General features: G+C 40.9%; 1 protein-coding gene and 1 non-coding gene across 3 annotated transcripts; both read left to right on the top strand.

Annotated features, from left to right (window-relative positions):
* Window positions 1-622: 622 nt before the first annotated feature.
* LOC142871773 (small nucleolar RNA SNORA1) lies at window positions 623-765 on the top strand. Its single transcript, XR_012919962.1, has one exon. It is a non-coding gene; the product is annotated as a small nucleolar RNA SNORA1 (small nucleolar RNA).
* Window positions 766-5,714: 4,949 nt separating this feature from the next.
* DACT1 (dishevelled binding antagonist of beta catenin 1) lies at window positions 5,715-19,082 on the top strand. 2 transcript variants are annotated; one of them, XM_012785650.2, is made up of 4 exons: window positions 5,715-6,241; window positions 8,441-8,573; window positions 9,302-9,457; window positions 12,499-19,082. In XM_012785650.2, the coding sequence occupies exons 1-4, from the start codon at window positions 5,897-5,899 to the stop codon at window positions 14,256-14,258; spliced, it is 2,394 nt and encodes a 797-aa protein (XP_012641104.2). In that variant the 5' UTR covers window positions 5,715-5,896; the 3' UTR covers window positions 14,259-19,082. The 2 variants fall into 2 exon arrangements, with proteins under 2 accessions (XP_012641104.2, XP_012641095.2); XM_012785641.2 differs by having other exon boundaries at window positions 12,388-19,082.
* Window positions 19,083-23,047: the final 3,965 nt, after the last annotated feature.

Raw genomic sequence — 23,047 nt, 5'->3', positions numbered from 1 at the left:
CTGCAGGGGTGCCACGGGATTAGAGGAAGCAGCTCCTGGTGGGGCAAGGCGACCTAAGTCCCAGCCAGCGGGTGATAATGGCATTCTGGGCTTTTCCACAGGGATCTCTAGGTCTCAGAGGGCCCTTAATTAAGTGGCTGCGTGGGTCTTGGAGGCAAACACGGACCAAGAACCTGGTGTGGGAGCTTGTTTTGAGTTCTGGTTCAGTTTCTGCCTGGTCTCAGAGAGGCTAGGTTCACAGGCATTAAGGAAATTGAAGAACTGGACCAACTGTCTATATCCTAAAGCAAAAGGCCCTGCTTGCGTGTTAATCATCTAGAGGCACAAAACATCACTTCATTGATAATTTCTCTACGCTAGTGTAGAAATGATTAGAAAACCATATTGGAAATTGCTCATAGTACCATGGGTACTCCTTTCTGGGATTATTCTAAGGAAAGGTAATACATAGGTAAGTTAAGTGATTAGTTATCTTAAAGTTTATTTACATGTACTAGTAGTTACTACCTTTTGGTGGAAGATATTTATATGAAAATGTTGAATTGTTTTGCTATAGAGGAAGTTTCTTCCTATAGACATTTCAAATTTAGCTTTAAGGGGAACTAATATAAATAAAAAATAAAGCCTTATTCTACATAAGAATGGGCACTGTTGATCATGGTGTCCAAAAATTGTTAATGTGGCTAACCTGAGACATAGATTATGCTTCCATCATGGTATATATATATATATATTGCAGTGGTGACAATGAGACCTGTAACATTTTACTAAGAAAAAAAATAAATGAGATAATAAAAAGTAAAAAAGATCCCCTTCCCTGGAAAAACATAAGTATTATAAAGATCAGTAATACATTTTTGTGATTTCATTTGAGTATGACTTTAGATATAATCATAGAATATATCTGCTTTTAACATATTAATATTTTGCAAATTGTGGTAGTTTCACAATCTGTAAACACACACACACACATATATATAATTATTTAATTAGCACCAATTTACCTTCTAGTCTGTGAGCTCTATGAAGGCAGGGACTATGACTGATTTGTTCACCATTGTATCCCTAGTTGCTGGTATGTAGTAAGTACTTAATAAATACTTGTATGTCTATGGCCATAGCACCCTAAACATGACTGATCTCATCCAGTCTCAGAAGCTAAGCAGGTCTGGCCTGGTTAGTACTTGGATGGGAGACCACGTGGGAATACTGGGTTAAAAAAAATCTGTGAATCAATAATTCAAAGAGGTGCGATGTAATGACATTGGTATATATATTTTTTATACTATAAAAATGCCTGCTTTTTAATAATTTTTCTCTTATTAAAGATTCAGGTTATAAATTTAGATTTTGGTATTTTAAGAAATCACTAATGCGTATCTACAAAGAAATGTAATTAAAATATTCTATGGATTATCAAATAAGATATGAAATGGTTTTCCAAGTTTGTGAGACTAAAACTTTTAAACAATTGGGTAAATGGTCCCAATAAAGCAGAGTGAGGACAAAATCCACCTAACACAATTTTTTAAAGAAGCCACTTGTCTCTAAAACACTTTAAAATTTTTCCTGGGAATGAATTAGTCTTAATCGTTTTGTGGTATTAGTACCAGGGCATGTAGTTCTAGGGAATTTGCTGCACCTTCCATCTGTAAAGATGATCAGTAGAAATGGCAGAGCTAAGGGACCAACTAAAGTCTGAGGTTGGTGGGCACATCTGTGATTAACACTGTGGAGAATACAACTCACTCCTGGACACATTAGAGTCTTTGGAACAGTGCTCCGTAGGAGGAAGCCTGAGTTTCCCCAAGAACTCACCACCAAACTTCACAGAATCATCTTGGGCTTCCTCAACAAAAACCTGGTGACATGGAACCTTTTTAATAACACTAAAACACAGCTAAATGATAATGTTCTCTTCCAGGAATAAGGATGTATTTGGTCGTGCACCAGTGAGAGAGGGTGGAAGGAGTCATTTCATAGCTTTTCAAACAAGACCAGCATTGTCAGAAGTCTGCTGTTTCCCCTGCCATTCCCTTATTCCCCTCTGCCCTCAAAAGATTTTTAAAGTTTTCAGGGCCATGATGTTGCCCAATTTTGCTACCAACTTTCCTTTTTCTTGATCTTTTGTTTCAATGTCTGCTTTCTTTTCCCCTGTGTGCTCACTGAAGCCTGATTGTAGGGTCAAGCTATAATTAGTTTATATATGAAGTTTAATTCACTATGGCTCTTTTGGCATTAGAGTCAAATGGGCTTTGATGTCTGGCTGGAGCTTTGATCCCAGACCCTCGAATGGTGGTCATCACCCCAACTCAAAGGATTGCCCTTTACTTTTTTCCTCCTCTTCGGAGACAGCTTTTCCCAATTACATCATTTGTATTTGGCCATAAAAGCTGCAAAGCATCATTTTGTTGCTTTGCTCTATAGCAAAATGTGCAATTGATGCTCCTTACGTTGCTTGGCTGCAATAGAATGTTCACTGCTGGTCAGGCATTTGCAGAATGATGCTTCCACTTTGGTTCGGGTGCTCTGAGGAGTTTTTCTGCCCAAGGGCAAAGCGTCAGACTACATGATCTGAAGAATGTTTCCTGGCTCTGCCCAGGAAATATCCTTAAGCATAAGCTACACAACTGTAATGTATTCAACCAGGACTCTTTTTCATGCTGGCAACTTTATTTTTCTCTTCAGATCCTCTGAGTAGCAGATCCACCCCATGTATAGTGCCACACTTTTGGAGTGCCAATTAGCAGTTTTTTTGAGAAGATAGAGACCACCAGGGAAGGCAAAAGAACTAACTAGGGCTGAACAAACCAGAAAGGAGAAAATGAAGTGGCATTAGTGGAGGAAGAAGTACCAGCACTTCCTTTAAAAAGAAAGGAAAATAAAAATCAAAACAGTAGGGGGAAGTGAGATTCTGTTGGCAACAGAAGGGAGCAGTGGGTGATTACTTTCAACTGCTTCCCAAATACCTACAACCAAAACAAAGAATCAAAGAGGAAAGAAAATCCAGGGAACTAGACTGGAGAGAAGGAAATGTGGCTGTGAGCTTAAGAAGAGAATAGGAGCAACCTAGCCAGTTTCATTTAATCTGATGACATTGGGAGTTTTCCTGGAACAACAATTACAGTGTTGAGCTCCTTGCTTCTAACTTCATTTGACAGCCCGAGTTTGTTTTAATTGGAGTGCGAATGAACAGCATTATTTATTAATGTGTAATGGATACTTTGGAAAGCGTAAGCTTTTTTTCCTATTCGTGACCATTTTATGGGCGGAACCATCTGAATACATTACTTTTAATATTTAAACTTGCTGGGAACACTTTTTCACGGAGATGTGCAAGCTGTTATGGCAAATGGTTTGCTTTGGACTAATGAGCCAGCTCAAAGTGGCATTTGGTGGGGAAGGGGATTGAGAAGGTGGGGAGGTTTAGGAGACATAGCGACTTGTCTGTCCGCCTTAACAAGATTTATTAGCCGTGCGTAAAAACATGCTTCAGCTTTTTTCCCTCCCCCAACTATAAACTATAAATATAGTTGTCGATGTGTGACATAACACAGGCCACAATAATAGACTCCACCTAGCCAGAAGGAATCTAATTCAGAACTGGAAAGCAAGAAACTTGCTTAGAAATGAGTAGAATGAAACAATGACAGAGGACACGGGTGAGTGGCATTTGGCAGGCAGGATATGTCATTATTCTTTAGTGCCTTACTAAAATTAAGGAGGAAAATTAGTTCCTGTATTATCAAGTAGAGTTTAGCACACAGTATGCATAAAGAATAGGTACCCTGAATAGAATTGATTTTGTATGCTTATGAGTACCTGAACCTAATTCAATTTTTAGATCTAAAATACAATCTTGTTAATTATGAATCAAGGTTGTAGCTATAGCTCCTTTCAAGTCTGTGGGAGGCAGCAATGGGGAGGAAGGTGGAAGGTGGCAAGGGAGCTCTTGCTTTTGTTTTTTTCTTTTTGGTAAATATCAACTTAATTCTATTTGTAGTAGAGATTAAATGGGTACTAGTAAGTTTAAAAGTTACTTAAAAAGTATGTTAATGAAAAAACAATTTACAACCAATCTACATTCTCTTGAGCAATTATCAGGTAAATGTTTGCAAGGCTCTGTGCTGACTACAAGGATCCTAAGAGGGTATTAAAATAGTCCCTGCTTTCAGGTAGATTTCATAATTTAGTTGGAGAGAAGGAATACACATACATATATAAATGTGTGTGTGCACACCCAGATAAATAAAAAGACAAGTAGCATGTGATAAGAATCAGATACTCATATAGTTAAACGGAGTTCAAAGGAGGGAAGTGAGTGAATTGATCTTGGTAGGAAGGTTAGACCACACAGAGAGGGGAGAAAAGAGGGAGACTTCCTAGCAGGGGTAAGCCAGCTGGGCAAAGGTGTAAGAGTCTGAAATAATGCTGTAGGATGCACTCCTTCACGTAACAGTTTGCCTGAATGTCAGCAAATTGCGACTTGCTGGATTCAATTTCCGAGGCTCTAGTTAAAATATATATGGCACTTTCCATAGATAAGCCAACTACTAGCATTTTCAGATCCCTATCCCACTGAAACTCCCTGTGAACAGTGTCCCAAACAGAGATGACCATACCACAAATGGTACTTCAAGAGGAAGACCTTATTTTATAAATTTCTCTAGAGAGAGAGAAAGAAAGCTACAGCTCATATAACATTTATCACCCATGTGCTAGCCACGCTGTAAACGCACCCCCAAATATATATTATATGCTGGCTATTATAATCTTAAACAAGTAGGTTCTGTTGGTAGCTCCATTTTACCGTTGGGGAAACAGAGGCACAAAGAAGGAACTTGCCCACACGGCTATTCATGGGTGGGACTGGGATTCAAATTCAGACAGTCTGATTTCAGAGTCAGAGCTCTTGTGAATGCAGACTATTAATAACAATAAGAACTCAAACAAACCCCAAAGCGCGCAGGCGCACGCACGCAAACCCTGGGCTTGTAAAAGAATTGATGCAACCTCTTACTACACAGCGACATCCTCCTGCCTAATTTTAAATATCTTCTATAGTAAGACAGCCGTTAAAAAAAATTACAAGAACAACAAAACTGAAACAGTTTTAGAACAACATTGCATTGTGCTTTCTTTATTGTTTGCCTTTACAAAGTGGAGTGAAAAAACCCCAACCCATAGAAACTGTCTTTGAATGCACTCGCAGTACCTTGCTCGGGAAGGTGAAAGAAATCTAAACCGGCGTGAGTGGATGCGAAGAGTGGACGTGTGCGGAAAGGGTTAAGATTGTGTGCTGCAACTTGGTCGAGTTTCAGAAAGTTCTCTGGGGAGCCCAACTGCTGCGTCCCTTCGGACCCTGCCTGCAAGGCCGACTGTAACAGGATGCTGGGGCTCGAGGCGCTTGCCCCTAGCTCTGGGCCATGGAAAAGAGCCAATGAGGAACGAGGAAAAAATCGGGTGCAGTAAGCCCGAAAAGGGGGCGAGGAGGCCGGCGGGCAGAGCGGGGGCGGGGCGGGGCGGGGCGGGCGCCGAGCGCGGAGCGGCGCGCCTGACAGACGAGCGAAGACTGGGGAGCGGGCCTCGGAGCAGAGGGGCCGGCGCGGGGAGGCGGGCGCCGGGCGGGGGTTCGCGGGGCCGCCGCGCGTGACGTAGCGCCGGGCAGGGCGTTATCAGCTGCGGGGCCGCGGGAGGGACGCGCGGCGACAGCGGACGGCGCCGTCCGGGCCGGGACGGCTGCAGCCTGCGGCCGCGCGAGCGCTTCTGGCCGGCGCCCCCGCTGTCGCGCCCGGTCGCGGGGCGGCATGAGCCCGCGGCCGCAGCCCTAGCGCCCCGCTCCTCCGTCCCGGAGGCCCGGCTGCGGTGACGGGTGCTCGCTGCCGGATTGGGGGCCATGAAGCCGAGTCCGGCGGGGACGGCGCGGGAGCTGGAGCCGCAGGCGACGGCCCGGGGCGAGCAGCGCGCGGCGGAGCCCGAGGGGCGCTGGCGGGAGAAGGGCGAGGCGGACACGGAGCGGCAGCGCACCCGGGAGCGGCAGGAGGCCACGCTGGCCGGGCTGGCGGAGCTGGAGTACCTGCGCCAGCGCCAGGAGCTGCTGGTCCGGGGCGCCCTGCGCGGCGCCGGGGGTGCGGGGGCCGCCTTGCCCCGCGCCGGGGAGCTGCCCGGGGAGGCGGCGCAGCGCAGCCGCCTGGAGGAGAAGTTCTTGGAGGAGAATATCTTGCTGCTGCGAAAGCAATTGGTAGGTCGTGCCCGGAGGTGGGGCACGGCTGTCCCTGCCGCGCGGCTGGAGGTCGGGCAGGTGGGGTGGGCGCGAAGTTACCTTCGGCTGGGGAGAGTCTCGCCGTTTTGGGACCCCTTCCCTCGCCCCTAAGCCCCGACCCCCTAACTGCGTGCCCGCGGCGCGTGGGCTGCCGACGCCCACGCGTTTCTGGCGTGTGCCCGCTTTGTGTCTGGTGAGGGGCTGGCGACCTCGCGCGGATTGCGGGCAGCGGGTGGCTGCTCTTCCCACCTCTGCATTCGGGATTCTTGGAGTCGCCTGGTTCTAACCTTCAGTCTTTTTAGAAGAGTACATGCCCTCTCCCCAGAGGTTTGCAAACCTCTACTTAAAATACTATTTCATCTGGAGACCTTGGCTTCATCTCCTCCCGCCGAGAGGGGACAAAAGCCAAGGAGGGGGCTTGTGGCGTGGTTAACCGTCCAACGCTGAGTTTTACGATTACTCTGAAGCGCCGTAGGGGGCCGTGCCTCTCCCAGGGCTCTCCCCAGAATGCCAGCTTTCACCAGGCTGGTGCTTGATTTCAAATAGAAGCCCTTTGTATAAGGCTGCTAAACTAGATGCAAAGGATGGAAATTTGGCTGGAGAACGTGCCTCCTCCTCTCATATTTTATACGTTCTGCCAGCTGTGATTGGCGGTGGAGGTAGGAGAAGAGGGAACCTGCTCTCAGGGAGCATTTGTCTTATTGGATTTCTGTCAGTGTCTCAGTCATTCTATAAAGTCCTCATTAATGAGGAAGAAGAACAACTTTGGAGCTTAATGTATTGGAGAACAGCTTTTGACCCCGCCTCAGAATAATGGCGGCAGCTTTGTTTCAGTGACCTCAAAATGTAGTTTTGGAAACAGCAAAGGTCCTTACCTGGCCATGTGATAGTATTTAAACTAGGCACATACTGGATAATGGCTCTTTTACAATGAAGTGGTGATGCTATGTGGTTGTCATGTGTTTTCTTGTATTATCTATTTTCAGATCATTTTTTTCTGTTTTTCTGGTTTTTTAGAGCTTCGAAGTGCTTTTACTTGATAGATTCATTTTTCCTGAAAAAAAAACCAAAAACTCATTCTCACAAACAAGCATATGGTTTATGTCTCTCCAAGCTTTTTAAGTTAAAGGACAGACAAGAGAAGCATATATTCATATGCATCTGTTTTGTAAGGATGTCCAATGTGGTCTGTGTAATACCTCTGTTTTGTCATTTTATTGTGTTTTTTTGGTAATAGACCAGATTTGTATGTAACATTGATTTGAGCCAGTTCTCACTGGTTATGCCTGGTTACTTACGTTTTATGCATTGCCTTGTGCAATAGCACCTTTTTGTCTTCACAAATTTCAAGATTTTGAGTGGTAGTTCCTATTGTCCGTTTGAGGGGGAGCAAGGCAGAATGTCAAGAGAATTCCAGTCCAGTCAGTGTTTATGGTATTATTTTCATTTGTAGACTTGGCATTCATGATTTGAACCAGATGCCTTTTGAGTTCTTTTGCTTTTCCAGCAATAGGAAGCACTAGGTGGCGGTGTGAGTTAGCACAACCGATCTGTCACCTTTGGAAACCAGCTGAGTTCAAATCTTGATGGGCCTTCCCTTGAGGGTTTTGGATTCTGCCAGCTCACATTATACTTGGCACTGGCTATTAGTATTAGTTTCTCACTTTCAAAGGCCTAAGACTGATTAAACCCCACAAAGCAACTAATAGAAAACAAAACTCTCCAGGCCAAGACATTTGGCCAGAAAAATCTCACCTAAGTAAGCTTATAGTGTATTGTAAGAAATCTGTTATCCTGACTTCAAATTAAAGAGTCTACTGTGAAGTATTGTTTTTTAAAAAACTGGCTGTATACCAGATGATTTAAACACTCAGTGCATTTTTCATGTCCCTACCTATAAAAAGTCACAGTTGGTATATATATTAGTTGAAATTAAAAATAAGTCTTGTTTTTATGAAGAAACTATATCACCACAAAATCTGAGACAGTAGAATTAAACATAGGACAGATCCTTGAATTCTGAAAGTTTTTCTTTATTTCAGGTCATCCAGTAAAATTTTGGTTTTGGAAGGTTTAGTGATCTCTTCAGATGGGTAATTTGAATCCTTAGAGCAGACTTTCTGATTCTTTGTCACCAAAGTGTGTTCATTTTTCCTTTCTCTGTTTGTTCTTAATCAGAATTGTTTGAGGAGAAGAGATGCTGGTTTGTTGAATCAGTTGCAAGAACTCGACAAGCAGATAAGTGACCTGAGATTGGATGTAGAAAAGACATCTGAAGAGCACCTGGAGACAGACAGCCGGCCTAGCTCAGGTGAGTGTTTGAGCACAAGGACAGAATTCTGCACTCATGAGTTACACCTTGGCCCCCTGTGGTTAACATTCCCAGACCTGCAAATGGCAATGGAATTTGTTTCCAGTGCAGAGAGAATTTTAAAAAGCAGTCTGCCATTCAGTTGCATGAGAGGGAAATAAAGTCAGATGACAAAATTTTTAATAATGAGATTGATGTGACTGGAGTCCCTGAGTTTAAAAGCTATTCAAATTTCTGGAAAAGTGGTTCTCCTTTGAAACTTGAGTAAGTCAGAACTGGGCTAGAAAATTAGTCACACTTCAACTTCCTGAGCCTACTTCAAAAGTTTTTTTTTTTCTTTTAAACCATTTGGCTCCTTAAATAGATCTGTTTTTCTCTTAAAGTTATTTCTTTTGAAATATTCATAATAAAGTTGAGGCCTTGATGATCTAAGTTTCTTTCCTTGCACATCTTTAAAGATAGGTCAAGGAAGAAGGTCAGTTTGAGGGTGAGAGTAACTTTGAAATATACCCATGTGTGTTTTCCTAGGAATTATTTGAAATAAGACCATGAAATCAGAACACTAAAATCCAGTGAACCAAAATTGATCAAAAAAATAAAAGCCCAAAACCAAAAAAAAAAAACCAAACAACAAACCTCCCTTTCCCAGATGATCACTCCTTTTCCTTTTAAGCATGAATGTGTATTATTCCTTGATGTGATAATTCAAACAATGTTTTTATTTGTAGGGTTTTATGAGCTGAGTGATGGGGCTTCAGGATCCCTTTCTAATTCCTCTAACTCGGTGTTCAGTGAGTGTTTATCCAGTTGTCATTCCAGCACCTGCTTTTGCAGCCCTCTGGAGGCAACCTTGACTCTCTCAGATGGTTGCCCCAAATCTGCAGGTAAGAATTTTTAGCATTGATAGAAAGTTTAATGGGAAGAGGTTAAGGCCCTTAAAGGATTATCGAGCCTCTACATCTTTTACTGATGGAAAAACAAAGGTTCATCAATTTACTGCAGTTAGTGTCGTACTTACATCTAGAACCCATAGTTTCATCTAGGTGAATATCTATTAATAGAACAATTCCAGTACTCTTTGGATATTACTTGATTTTATATTCTGATAGTAGCAAGGTAGTTTATTTTTAGGAATCCTGTCCCAATATTATATATAGGTCTTGAGCTCTATTTCTAAGTCTTTGCTGTTAGTTTAACTTGTCTACGTTTTCTTTTGAAACCCATTCTAGAACTGTTTTCTTCTTCCTTTAATCATTTAAAGCTAAAGCTCACATTAAGTTAAATATGTCTGTCAGCCTGGCCAAGAACTGCTTGACAGCTCAGGGAGCAGTGGTCCCTCCATATTATCCAGAATGCCCTGTATGATAGCGACTCACTTGTCTTTTAGTAGGTGGGTGGGATGACAGTCTCACAGCTCATATGCTGTTATTCCCTGGGCTATTTTTGCAATCACCTCCAGACAGAATCTTGTTATTGTTGGTGCTGGAAGAGTTCCTGCCTTTCCACTATGTGTCACACACTGGACTGAATGCTCTGCATACATATATCTCCTTAAAATTCTCCCAACAATTCTGCAGAATGCAGGTGTTGTTACCTTCACTTTATGTATCCAAAAAATGGGGTCTAGTGAGGACCGATAAGTTATTTAAGGCTCTATAGCTAGTGAGTAGCAGAGGCAGGATGCCAGGTCAGGCCTAACTGCCAAATCCATGTTTTTCTACCACTCCAAGGGAATTCAGAAATTGTTTTCAACCTTCTCATCTAAAAAAGGAGGAATTTTGGTTTATAAGCTGTTTGTAAGAGGCTCCCTATCTGCCAAATGACAGAGTTGTTACTGGAACTCAGGATACTTTCTTTAGTTCTGATTCCTTGGAAAAGCAAAGAAAATATCAAGATTAGAGTTGCTGTTGGGGCTGGCACAAGTCACAACACTCCTGGCTTGTCTATGTTCTCCCCTTGAATATAAAGCTAAATTTTTGAGTTCAGGCAAAGTAGCACCCAAGCAGCTGAGGTTGTTAATTGGCTGGTGTCTGTGTATTTGTAGTGTGTGTTGTCAGCAGCAATCATTTGGAGAAGCACAGAACTGTGTATCTATAGTGTCTTGGCCTCAAGTTCGTTGGTAATTGCTCCCCTTCACTCTGCAGATCTGGTTTCAGAGGGAAACTTTATAAACTCATTACAGTCACTTTGGTACAGGTTTTCCTTGAAGACAGACCCCTATTCTCCCAAATGCCATGTCCTTACATAATTGAAACAGTTACATTGGGCCTTGGGGGCTGGGATATGTTTTGCTTAACTCTAAATAGGGAAAAGGGAAGATGGGTGAAGTGTATGTAAATGTGGCTTTAAGTAAGGCAAAAATGGGGCTGAGGGTGGTGGGAGAGGAGGGATGGAGAAGGATGTTAACCAGAGAGGTTTCCTCTTGTTAGAACAAGCTGTTTATTGGGGGTCGAGTGGGTAGCGACGTGACATTTTTATTATAATCTTTTCTTTACAAATGAATCACATCATATCTGAGTCTAGACTATTTTTCCCCTGAGACTGCTAATTATCTTTGAAGTTCATGGAACTTTCTCTTAAACTAAACCATGAACAGGATCTGGCACATAGTAGGTTTTCAATATTTGAATAAATAAATGTAATTATAATGGATGACAGATTAGTGATAAGCTCAACTTTAATTTTCTCTGATAACTGAAGGTCATTAAAAGGATTTGATATTTGTAATATTCACCAAGAGATCAAAATAATTTAATTAAGAAAGCAAGCTTGATTTCATTATATTTTGGCATCTACATTTTTGAGATGTGGGAAACTTATCCATTAATACTACTACTCAGTCTTTTAAAATCTTATCAAGAATTCCTTATCCTGTTAAAAATAATACTTTTATTTTTTAGTGTCATTGTTGAAAATATAAGGTGATTATTATTTAAATTTGATTAGTGTTTATTGAAACTTGATCAGATTCCTTGACCTGACAGTTATATTTGACAGTTATATTTGAATAGATGTCATTGGTAATTACATTTAAAAGAAATACAAAATGAGGAGAAAGCCCACAGAAAGTATGGTTTAACCTAAGTATTTTAGGAAAACCAGGAATAGAACACAGAAGGAAGAGTAGCGTAGAGAAACAATGACTTAAAAAGCATTTATTTTTTCCAGTTATAAATGTAGTACAGTCATTGCTGAAAATTTAGAAAATAGAAAATAAAGAAGGTAAACATCACTTGCTTTCTCATCACACTGAGATGCTATTATTAGAATTTTGGTGTGCTTCATCATAGATTTTTTTTGCATATACATAATCCTAATAAAATTATAATCATATTGTGTTATTATATCATGATTTTCACTAAAATTTAAAGTGGTTTTCCTATGTTATTCAATAGTTTGAAGGCATTCTTAATGTTTGAATATTTTTCCTTTAGAGGATATAACTGGCCAAAGAGGCAGGGTGCAATGGTTCATGTCTGTAATCCTAGCACTTTGGGAGGCCATGGTAAGAGGATTGCTTGAGGTTAGTTCAAAACCAGCCTGAGCAATAACAAGACCCCTGTCTCTACAAAAAGTAAAAAAAAATTAGCCAGGAGTGGGGGTGTTTACCTGTAGTCCCAGCTACTAGGGAGGTTGAGGCAGGAGGATCTCTTGAGCCCAGGGGTTTGAGGCTGTAGTGAGCTATGATGATGCCACTGCACTCTAGCCTGGGCAACAGAGTAAGACCCTGTCTAAAAACAAAAAAAGTGGTCAAAGAGTCAGGTTGGTGCTGACCAATTCACTTCTTCAGAGTGTACCTTTCAATGTTTTTCAGATTTCATAGGATGGTTGGAATATAAGGAAGGCCACTGTGAAGACCATGTCTCAGGGGCAGTTTGTCGTTCCTTCTCCACACCCCAATTTAATTCCCTTGATGTCATTACAGATGTGAATCCCAAGTACCAGTGTGATCTGGTGTCTAAAAACGGGAATGATGTATATCGCTATCCCAGTCCACTTCATGCCGTGGCCGTGCAAAGCCCAATGTTTCTCCTTTGTCTGACGGGCAACCCTCTGCGGGAAGAGGAGAGGCTTGGAAACCATGCCAGTGACGTATGCAGTGGATCCGAGCTAGTTACCGTCAAAACAGACAGTTCCTTACCATCTCCAAGTAGCCTATGGTCTGCTTCGCATCCTTCATCTTGCAAGAAAATGGATGGCTACATTCTGAGCCTGGTCCAGAAAAAAACACACCCTGTAAGGACCAACAAACCAAGAACCAGTGTGAATGCAGACCCCACGAAAGGGCTTCTGAGGAATGGGAGCGTTTGTGTCAGAACCACTGGTGGTGTCTCACAGGGTAATAATATGAACCTTAAGAATTCAAAACAGGGATGTCTGCCCTCCAGCGGAATACCCACTTTGGACAATGGGACATTCTCCCCACCGAAGCAGTGGTCAAAAGAGTCAAAGTCAGAACAAGCAGAAGGCAAGAGATTGCCCCCATCAGAGGGCTGCTTGCCAGCTGCTGCCTCCGAACTTCAAAGTAAACATCTGCCAAAAAATGCCAAGCTAGCCTCCCAAGAACATGCTCGGTGTCCCACTGCTGGGACAGGGGAGCCCCTTAAAGAAAGCACTCAGCTGTCAGCTGCCTCTCCAAAAGAGAGCCCTGGCAGAGGCCCCATCGCCCCACCAGAGAATAAAGTGGCCCAGCCCCTGAAAAAGATGTCACAGAAAAACAGCCTGCAGGGTGTCCCTCTGGCCGCTCCTCCTCCACTGCTCTTCCCTGTGGAAGACAGGCCTGCCTTGGATTTCAAAAGTGAGGGCTCTTCCTCCCAAAGCCTGGAGGAAGGGCACCTGGTCAAAGCTCAGTTCATCCCAGGGCAGCAGCCGGGCGTCAGGCCCCACCGGGGCCACAGAAACGTGGGCGTTGCGAAAAGTGCCACCCTGAAGCATCGCGGCCAGGTCCTCCAGGGGCTGGAGAACGGTTTGCCCACTGTCAGGGAGAAAACACGGGCAGGGGGCAAGAAGTGCCGCTTCCCCGAGGACTTGGATACAAATAAGAAACCCAAGAAGGCCATCTCCAAAGGGAGGAAGAGCAGCGGCGGGCCTGAGGGGGGCCTTCTGGGCAGGCCCCTGGGCGGGGGCCCACGGGCAGGGACCAGGGCCCACGGCCACGGACGGGAGGCGGTGGTGGCCAAACCTAAGCACAAGCGAACCGACTACCGGCGGTGGAAGTCCTCCGCCGAGATTTCCTACGAAGAGGCTCTGAGGCGGGCCCGGCGGGGCCGCCGGGAGAACGCGGGCTACCCCGCGCCCGTGCCGCTGCCCTACGCCAGCCCCTACGCCTATGTGGCCAGCGACTCCGAGTACTCCGCTGAGTGCGAGTCCCTCTTCCACTCCACCGTGGTGGACACCAGCGAGGACGAGCAGAGCAACTACACCACCAACTGCTTCGGGGACAGCGAGTCCAGCGTGAGCGAGGGTGAGTTTGTGGGGGAGAGCACGACCACCAGCGACTCTGAGGAAAGCGGGGGCTTAATTTGGTCCCAGTTCGTCCAGACTCTCCCAATACAGACGGTGACGGCCCCAGGGCTCCGCCACAATCCCACAAAAGCCTTTGTCAAAATTAAAGCTTCACACAACCTCAAGAAGAAAATCCTCCGCTTTCGGTCCGGCTCTTTGAAACTAATGACTACGGTTTGAGTAATGTCACTGGTGTAGAAAAGTGTCTCCCCCCCCCCCTTGTTGCCGAAATAAAAAAGGCGACATCTCCCTTTTTGTGTAATACTTTCATGGAATGCTTTTCTTTTAAGACAAAACCGAGGTAAATTATTTGTCCCATTTCCATCATGTATAGACACTAGTGCCTTTAATGGAAGGTAAAGAACGTTTTCTAGTTAGAAGTAAATATTGAGGTTTTAATGGTGGTGATAGTGAATGAGTTTTGCGGTATTGGCTGTTTCAAGGTACAGTTTTTGATGTTCAAGTTTTATTGGGATGAGACTTTTTGACCCCAGGGTCAGTTGGATAGAATTTTAGGACATACATTTGCTTCTTGATTCTTCAGGGCAATGTCTCCACGGGGGTTTTCCTGTTGAGGGGCATCACATACAATTGTGAGAAGTAGGTACGAGGGGCAGTCATTGTTTCCTGTGATTTTTTTTATGTAGTCTGTATTTCTCAGAGGTACTCCCATTCTGTTGTCTTTTCAGAACTGGTCTGTTTACTGGACTCATTACCAGACCCTAAATCCAGAAATGACAATCTGGATAGGGAGGCTGGTGATACCTTACAAGGATTCATGAAAATTTTGCCACACTTGGTGCCTAGGCCCTGGTCACAGCAACCCTTTCTAGGGCCATTTATGGAACATTTTGATGCCTTCCTCCGACCACGCTAATTTGTAGCCATCCAACCATTCATTCCTTGCAGGATTTGCCTTTAGGATAAAATTTTGGTCCTCGGGTACAGAGAAGTGCCCTCTTAATGAAATAACCCTTGGGCATGATTCCAAGCCCACAATTGCTCACTGAGCAGTGTGCCACTGTCGCATTGGCCTGAATGTGTTAGTGCAATCCAGTCCAGATTGGACCACTGACCCTATCTGGAAGGGCTTTATTTTTAAAAACAAATTTTTTTTGGTAAACAGTATTGTGTAAAATTGCTTTTTTAATACCAGTATATGCATGTTTTGTGCATGAGTAGTATTTGTTTTGATATTCCTATTGATGTTAAATTACTGTATAATATAAACAGTATGTGTTTTTATATATCATTGTGTAAATTTAATATAACATTATATGCGGTAATAAACGATTTGTTTTATTGCTGTTAAGTTTGTTATTTGGGTACAAAACCAGATGTTTACACCTATAAATCTTGTGCTGATTATTGGTGTTATTTGTGAGATTTATATTAGATTTATTCTAGCATTAGAATTTTTGCAATAATTAAGTCAGGTTTTAATATTGGAATGAGGAATTTAATCTTGGAATGAGGCCGGGCGCGGTGGCTCACGCCTGTAATCCTAGCACTCTGGGAGGCCGAGGCAGGCGGATTGCTCAAGGTCAGGAGTTCGAAACCAGCCTGAGCAAGAGCAAGACCCGTCTCTACTATAAATAGAAAGAAATTAATTGGCCAACTAATAGATATAGAAAAAATTAGCTGGGCATAGTGGCGCATGCCTGTAGTCCCAGCTACTCGGGAGGCTGAGGCAGGAGGATCGCTTGAGCCCAGGAGATTGAGGTGGCTGTGAGCTAGGCTGACGCCATGGCACTCACTCTAGCCTGGGCAACAAAGTGAGACTCTGTCTCAAAAAAAAAAAAAAAAAAAAAAGAATATTCTTGGAATGGATGCTGAGTAAGCAAATGAAGAAAAGCAAACAACTTCTTTAGAATAGTAAGGTTCTTTAAAATTTAGGATAGATTTTATAGGTGTCTTCTAAGGAAAACATTTCTGAGAAGAATTCCCTCCCCCAACATTTTATTATAAAAAATTTCAAACATATAGAAAAGTTAAAGGATAGTATAATAAACACCTGTGTAGCTACTGCCTCGATTCAACAGTGGCTAACATTTTGCCACACTTACTTTAACTCTCTATGTGTTTGTATTAGGTTTAACCAAATAACTGGTTTTTTAGGTCAAAGACAGATATTGGCAATCTTCTCTCCCCACCACACACTGGTACACTATTTTAAAGCAAATTTCAGGTACCATAATATTTTATCTTTGAAAAGCATACATTACCTAGGAACAAGGAGATTCTCCTGTATAACCACAATATCATGATCACAGCTGAGGAAAATCAATAGTAATTCATAATATCAAATACTTAATCTATATTTAAGTTTTTCCAGTTTGTTTCAAGAAATTTTTTTTTGTTTAAAAGTCATCACAATCAGTTTAATTAAGTGCACAGAATAGCAATCAGTCATGTCAATAAAAATAAAACAATTATTTTTACATCAAATGTGCTTTATTCCTCCAGATATTCTGTTAAGTAAAGCACCATTTATATACTGCGAGGCCTCAAGAAGTTTTAATAGCAGCTTTCCATCCACCTCCTACCCAAACCAGGATTCAGTCAATGTTATTCATTGCATTTGATTGTAGGTTGTAGGTCTCTACAATATAGTCTCCCCACATTTAAAAAAAATGATAATGGCTTTTTAAAGAGTCAGGACAGTTCTCTTGTAGAAGGGCCCCCATTCTGGATTCAGTTGTTTCCTTATGTTGTCTTTTAACATCTTCTAGCCCCTCTATTTCCTGTAAACTGTGTGAGACTTGATTGAATTCAGGTTAAACATTCTTGTCAAGAAGCTCTCGCTAGTGATGTTGTGTACTTTTATTGTTTCACATCAAGAAACAATACCAGGTTGTCCCACTCTTATTCAATTCAAGACTGATCCCTTGGTTAAGTTGATGAGCATGGATTTCTTCATTAAAAGTGTAAAATATTTAGTATTTGTGGGTGACTCTTTGGCACTATGTGGATATCCTATTTTCAACAAATTCCACTTAATGGCTTTAGTTTTACAGTGCTGATTTTTGAATCAGCTATTGCCTTGTGGATGCAAAATGGTAGTTTTCTAAATACCTTTCCTTCTACTTTTGTTAGCTGACATTCTCAAAAAAAGCTTTCCTTATTTTTTCCCCTTTCTCTTTGAATATCACTATGGACTCATGGATTTTTATTTATTTGATATAATTACTTATAGTCTTTGTCCTTCTTGATGCTCAATAAGTCCCAAATTTGGCCAATGGGCAGATAAATTTTGTTCAAAGGAAACTATAGAATCAGTTTCCTAATTCAGATATTTTAAAATTAATTTTTCAAATACCAGATTTCAGATGCTAAATTTTAATGCAACAAAAGTCCCTTACTAACTATATTTTTATTCTGTCTTGGAAATATTCTTTTCTCCTATACTTCATATACCTCTTGTTTCTAGTAAGCCTTTTATCTTTGGAACGTAGCAAATTATTTCTCTATAACTCATAAAGTTCTTATCTTTTAACAAGTCATCTTTTTTTGCAAGACATTTTTCACAAGACATCTCAGATAATTCTTCGAAATGTAGAGTTGCTAGTCTTTTAGTATTCATATGTTTTTATATGCAACTAGTTATTCTGCCTTGACTAGAATTTTTTTTGGTTACTTGTTTAAATCTAAGCCAACCACAAGTGAGGGGATGATCTCACTATCTTTTCTAATGCTATAATCTGGTCTCTTTGGGGCATGGCTATCAAGTTTGTTAGGTAAGGCAACTGTGACCAGCAGTCAGTTCTTGAATCATTTCCAAGTTGCTCTCAATGAACATTATTCTCAGAAGGGGACGCTGTCCGAAAACTACCTTCTGAGTAATTATATCTCAGGTGACAGAACGCCAACTAAAAGAAGCGTGAAAAACAGGATTTTCAAACAATCCTGGGTTTCTCCTAGTAGTCCATTGCTTGACTTCCTTGTACTGCACTTGGAAAATTGCGTTTTGTTCTTTATTTTCAGTAACAAAATAGGTGCTATTATTGCAAACAAAAGAGCTCTTTAAAATATTTTCCTTTATTTAAAAAAATTACAAATATTCATTGTCAAAAGGAAAAATAAATCTGAACAATACTCAAATTTTAAAAACCCTTCTTCCCTAATCCTCCCCAAATCCTGCTCTTCAATCAATTTGGTATACATATTTCCATACTCTCATATGCACATACAAAATATATAGCCTTTGTACTTCAAAACAAAGTCTCAAGCTGTATGTGTTATTCTATTACTGGCCTCCTTGGACCTGTATGGCAGATATCATTCCCAATTCTTTTTAATGGGGTTCCAAGTATTTTCTCACTGAGGAAAGGCACCAGATTTTATCGGCTATTTGAATTTGCCCTGCTTAGAAATGTTCTAATACTTAGCAACAAAACGCTACTCAAGTGTTAGCACACAAATTTGCACACATATTTCCTTTGTAGTTTTCTCATATTTTGTTATTTTGTATTGTGAGCTCACTTTCAGTGTGGTATTATCAAAGGAATCTGTTGAGGCTTGGTTAATGATTTTGCCATACAGAGAAATTTTGTATTTCTTCTGCCAGGTGCCTCAGGGATACTTCCAGGCTGGAACACTTTTTAAGTTAATTCATCTACTTTCAGGTTCCCTGACTACAGAGATAGTGTAAATTCAGATCTTGAAACCATGAAGATAGGCTGTGGTTATATGTTCTTAAAGCAAGGCCTTTCCCAACGCAGACAAACTTCCTTATTTTCATCTTGGTCCAACCTTTTACTAAGGATGTAGCCCTTCAGTGATCTCAGGACTACAGGGCAGTTTCAGTCCCCAATCATAACCTTGTAAGGGCCAAGTTTTGTTCCTGAGTGACAGTCAAAACCAAAGCTCCTTGCTTAAGGGGCCAGCAATATCTCTCCCTACTCTCCAAGGGTAGCCCAGGCTATACACTTAAAAAAATGTTTGTTAATAGTTTACCCATCATTTCTAAATGTTTTCAGTGAGAACATCAGGTTTTCTAGTCCCCTATATGGCTGGAAACCATAGAGCCACCCATTGCTTTTGTCAGTAAATTGGATCCCCCCCCCCCGCGCCCCCCCACCTTTGGTACAACTTTATTGAGGTAAAATTGAAGTACAATAAAATGTACATATTTGAATTGTATAATTTGATCAATTTTGACATATGTATACACCTATGTGACCACAATCAATATAACAAACATTTTTATCATTCTCAATAATTTCCTTGAGATCCTTTGTAATCCATCTCTTCTTCTACCCCATTCCCTAGGCAACCACTAATCTGCTTTCTGTCACTATAGATAACTTTGTAGAGTTCTGTATAAATGGAATTAAACAGTGTGCTCACTTTTTTCCCCTGAATTTTTCATTCAGCATTTTTTAATGATTTTTAAGTCCATCCATGTTGTTTTATATATCTGTAGTTCATTCCTTTTTATTGCTGAGTTATGCTCTTTTCTGTGGATATACAACAATTAGTTTATCCATTTACTTGTTGATGAACTTTTGGGTTATTTCCAGTTTAGAGCTATTACAAGTAAACTGCAATGAACATTCATTCCCAGGTATTTATGTGGTCAGGTGGCTTTGTCTTTCTTGGGTAAATACTTAGGAGTGGAATGCCTGGGTCTTAACATGAATGTATGTTTAACTTTTTGAGAAATTACAAAAATGTTTTCTAAACTGGTTGTACCATTTTATATTCCCATCAGCAGCATGTAAGAGCTTCAGTTGCTCTACATTCCTGTCAGCACTTGGCATGCTCAGTCTTTTTATTTTTAGCCAATCTCATTGATGTGTAGAAGTATCTCATTGTGGTTTTTTTTTTTTTTTTTGAGACAGAGTCTCGCTTTGTTGCCCAGGCTAGAGTGAGTGCCGTGGCGTCAGCCTAGCTCACAGCAACCTCAAACTCCTGGGCTCGAGTGATCCTTCTGCCTCAGCCTCCCGGGTAGCTGGGACTACAGGCATGCGCCACCATGCCCGGCTAATTTTTTATATATATATCAGTTGGCCAATTAATTTCTTTCTATTTATAGTAGAGACGGGGTCTCGCTCTTGCTCAGGCTGGTTTTGAACTCCTGACCTTGAGCAATCCGCCCGCCTCGGCCTCCCAAGAGCTAGGATTACAGGCGTGAGCCACAGCGCCCGGCCATCATTGTGGTTTTAATGTGCATGTCCCTGATGACTAATAATGTTGAGCATCTTTTCATGTGCTTATTGACCATCTGCATATCTTCTTTGTAGAAGTACCTGTCAAATATTTTGTCCATTTAAAAAATTGGGTTGTTTGGCTTCTTATTATTGAGTTATAATAGTTCTCTATGAATTCTCTGTAAAAGTCCTTGGATATATGTTGTGAATATTTTCTCCCAGTCTGTGGCTTGCCTTTTACTTTCTTAATGGTGCCTTATGAAGAACAAAAGTTTTAAATTTTAATTAAGTCTAATTTTCTATTTTTTCTTTTATGTTTTATAATTTTAGTATCCCATCTAGGAAACCATTGCCTAATCCAAGGTTGCAAAGATTTTCTGCTATGCTTTCTTCTAGAAGTTTTATGGTTTTGGGTTTATATATATCACCCAAACTGTCTTGATTTCTGTGGCTTTATAGTAAGTCTTGAAGTCAGGTAGAGTGAATCTTACAGCTTTGCTCTTCTCTTTCTCCTTGTTTTCCTCCTCCCCCCATCCTCCTCCTTAATTCCTTTGATTATTCTAGATCCTTTGCATCATCATATAAATTTTAGAATTAGGTTGTCAATTTCTACAAAAGAAAAAAGGCTGCTGAAATTTTTATTGGAATCCCATGGAACATGGATCACTGTAAGGATATTACTATCTTAACAATAGTGATTGTTTCAATTCATAAAGATACTATACTGTTCTATTTATTTAGGTCTTCTTTAATTTTCTTCAGCAATGTTTTATAATTTTTAGTGTGGAGGTCTTGATCACCATTTGTTAGATTTATTCTGATATATTTTATGATTTTTGTTGATATTATAACGAAAAGTTTTTAAAGTTTCATTTTCCAATTATTTCCTGGTGGTATATAAGAATACAATTGATATTTATATACTAACCTGAGCCTTGCATCCTGCTAAATATATTTGTTAGTTCTAGGATTTGTTTTATAGAACTGACTTTTGATTTTTTTTTTTTTTTGACACATGTTCTCACTGTTTCCCCAGCTAAAGTGCAGTGCCTGGGTTCAAGAGATCCTTCTGCCTCAGCCTCCCCAGTAGCTGGGACTACAGGTGCAAACCACCATGCCTGGAAATTTTTCCTTATTTATTTATTTATTTTTTTTAGGTTTCACTATATTGTTCAGATTGGTCTCAAACTCTGGCCTCAAATGATACTCCTGCCTCAGCCTCCCAAAGTGCTAGGATTATAGGCATGAGGCACTTTGGTTGGCCTTACCTTTGATATTGTCTTAAAAGTCTAGAAGACTTTGTTCATTTTTTTCAATCCTTTCTGTTCTTTAATTTGGATAATTTCTATTGATCTGTCTTCATCCTCATTTTAATCTTTCGTTTTTTATCTCCATTCAACTATTGAGCCCATTCAATGACTTTTTTTGAAATTTCAGTTATTGTATTTTCCAGTTCTGAAGTTTCCAAATGGCTCTTTTTTTTAAAAAAAAAAAAGTTTCTGTTTCTCTACCGAGAATTTTTATCTTTTTAGTCATTTTAAATGTATTTGCCTTTATCTCATGAAGGATAGTTATGATAGCACCTTTAAAGTCTTTTATAGTTTTAATATCTAAATCATTTGGGGTTGGCATCTGTTGATTGTTTTTCCCTTGAGAATTTATAATATTTTCCTGTTTATCCAGTTGTCAAATAATTTTGGATTGTATCCCGAACGAACATTGTCTATTGTATATTGGATGGGTTCTGAGTCCTTTTTATAATCCTTAAGAGAATGTTGATGTTTTTGTTTTAGCAGGCATTCAACACAAATAGATTCTAAGTTCTGCTTATCTTCTGTGCACAGTGGTTTAAATCTCAGTTCGATTATATAAGCCTTGCTATGCTGCTTTGGGTCTGTCCTGCACTTGCATAGTTCAGAGGTTAGTCTGAGACTTATGCAGGTCACTCATATCTCAGTTAAATTCTCAAGGCCTTTGCTACATTGGTTTGTGGCTGTTTCTTGCATTCTTGGCTCAGACGGTAGACTGAGCATAGGCCTCCTACACAAGATTAAGGGACCACTTTCTCTAGTTCTTTCTCCTGTGGAATTTCTCATACTCACTTTGCCCCATAGGGTCAACATTTCCTGGTTTCTCTGGTCAGAAAGACATGTTTCTGTTGGAATTTTAGCTGGCAATAGGTCACCATGCTCTGAAGTGGGAAGGGGAGGGGGCTGCCATAAGGATAAAGTTGCATGAGAAAAGAAAAAAGGGGGATACATACCCATCCCCCCAAATCCACCTGCTTTTGTTTACTTTCACAGTCGTCAGGTAGTGTTTTTATTCTATGTTTTTGTCAGTCTTTGGTTGCAATTGGTAAGAGGGATAGGCCATAGTGGGCTCACTCTGTCCTGGAAGAACCAGAACTCCACTGGCTTATTTGTTTTTCACATGGATAAAATTCAAAGACACAGCAGAGTCCTGTGGGGAAGCTAATCATGTGCTTTCCCCCAAATTCCCCACTCTACTTTGAAAAACATATATAAGCTTTCTGTGTTCTGGTTTTAAAATCTGATGTAATAGCACAAATCATTAAAAGCAAAGAAATCTTTTATCAATGTTGAAGAGGGTTTATTTAAGATTGGCACAGTAAATCTTACTTTACCTTTTTTCTAGGTGCAAACCTTTCATTTGGAGGGTAGAAGAGAGCTATATAATTATTTATTCCTATACAATTTCTTCTTTGTGGCTAAGAAAAAAATAACATTCTCTCTATATACCTTTCATGCCTGAAAAATGGCATGAAAGTGACTTTTGCTTCCTTGAGAGTCATTTTGT

This window comes from Microcebus murinus, chromosome 6, assembly GCF_040939455.1.
Source record: "Microcebus murinus isolate Inina chromosome 6, M.murinus_Inina_mat1.0, whole genome shotgun sequence".
Classification (NCBI taxonomy): domain Eukaryota; kingdom Metazoa; phylum Chordata; class Mammalia; order Primates; family Cheirogaleidae; genus Microcebus; species Microcebus murinus.
Note: the sequence above shows the minus strand (reverse complement) of the source record. Positions and strands in the feature narration are given on the sequence as shown.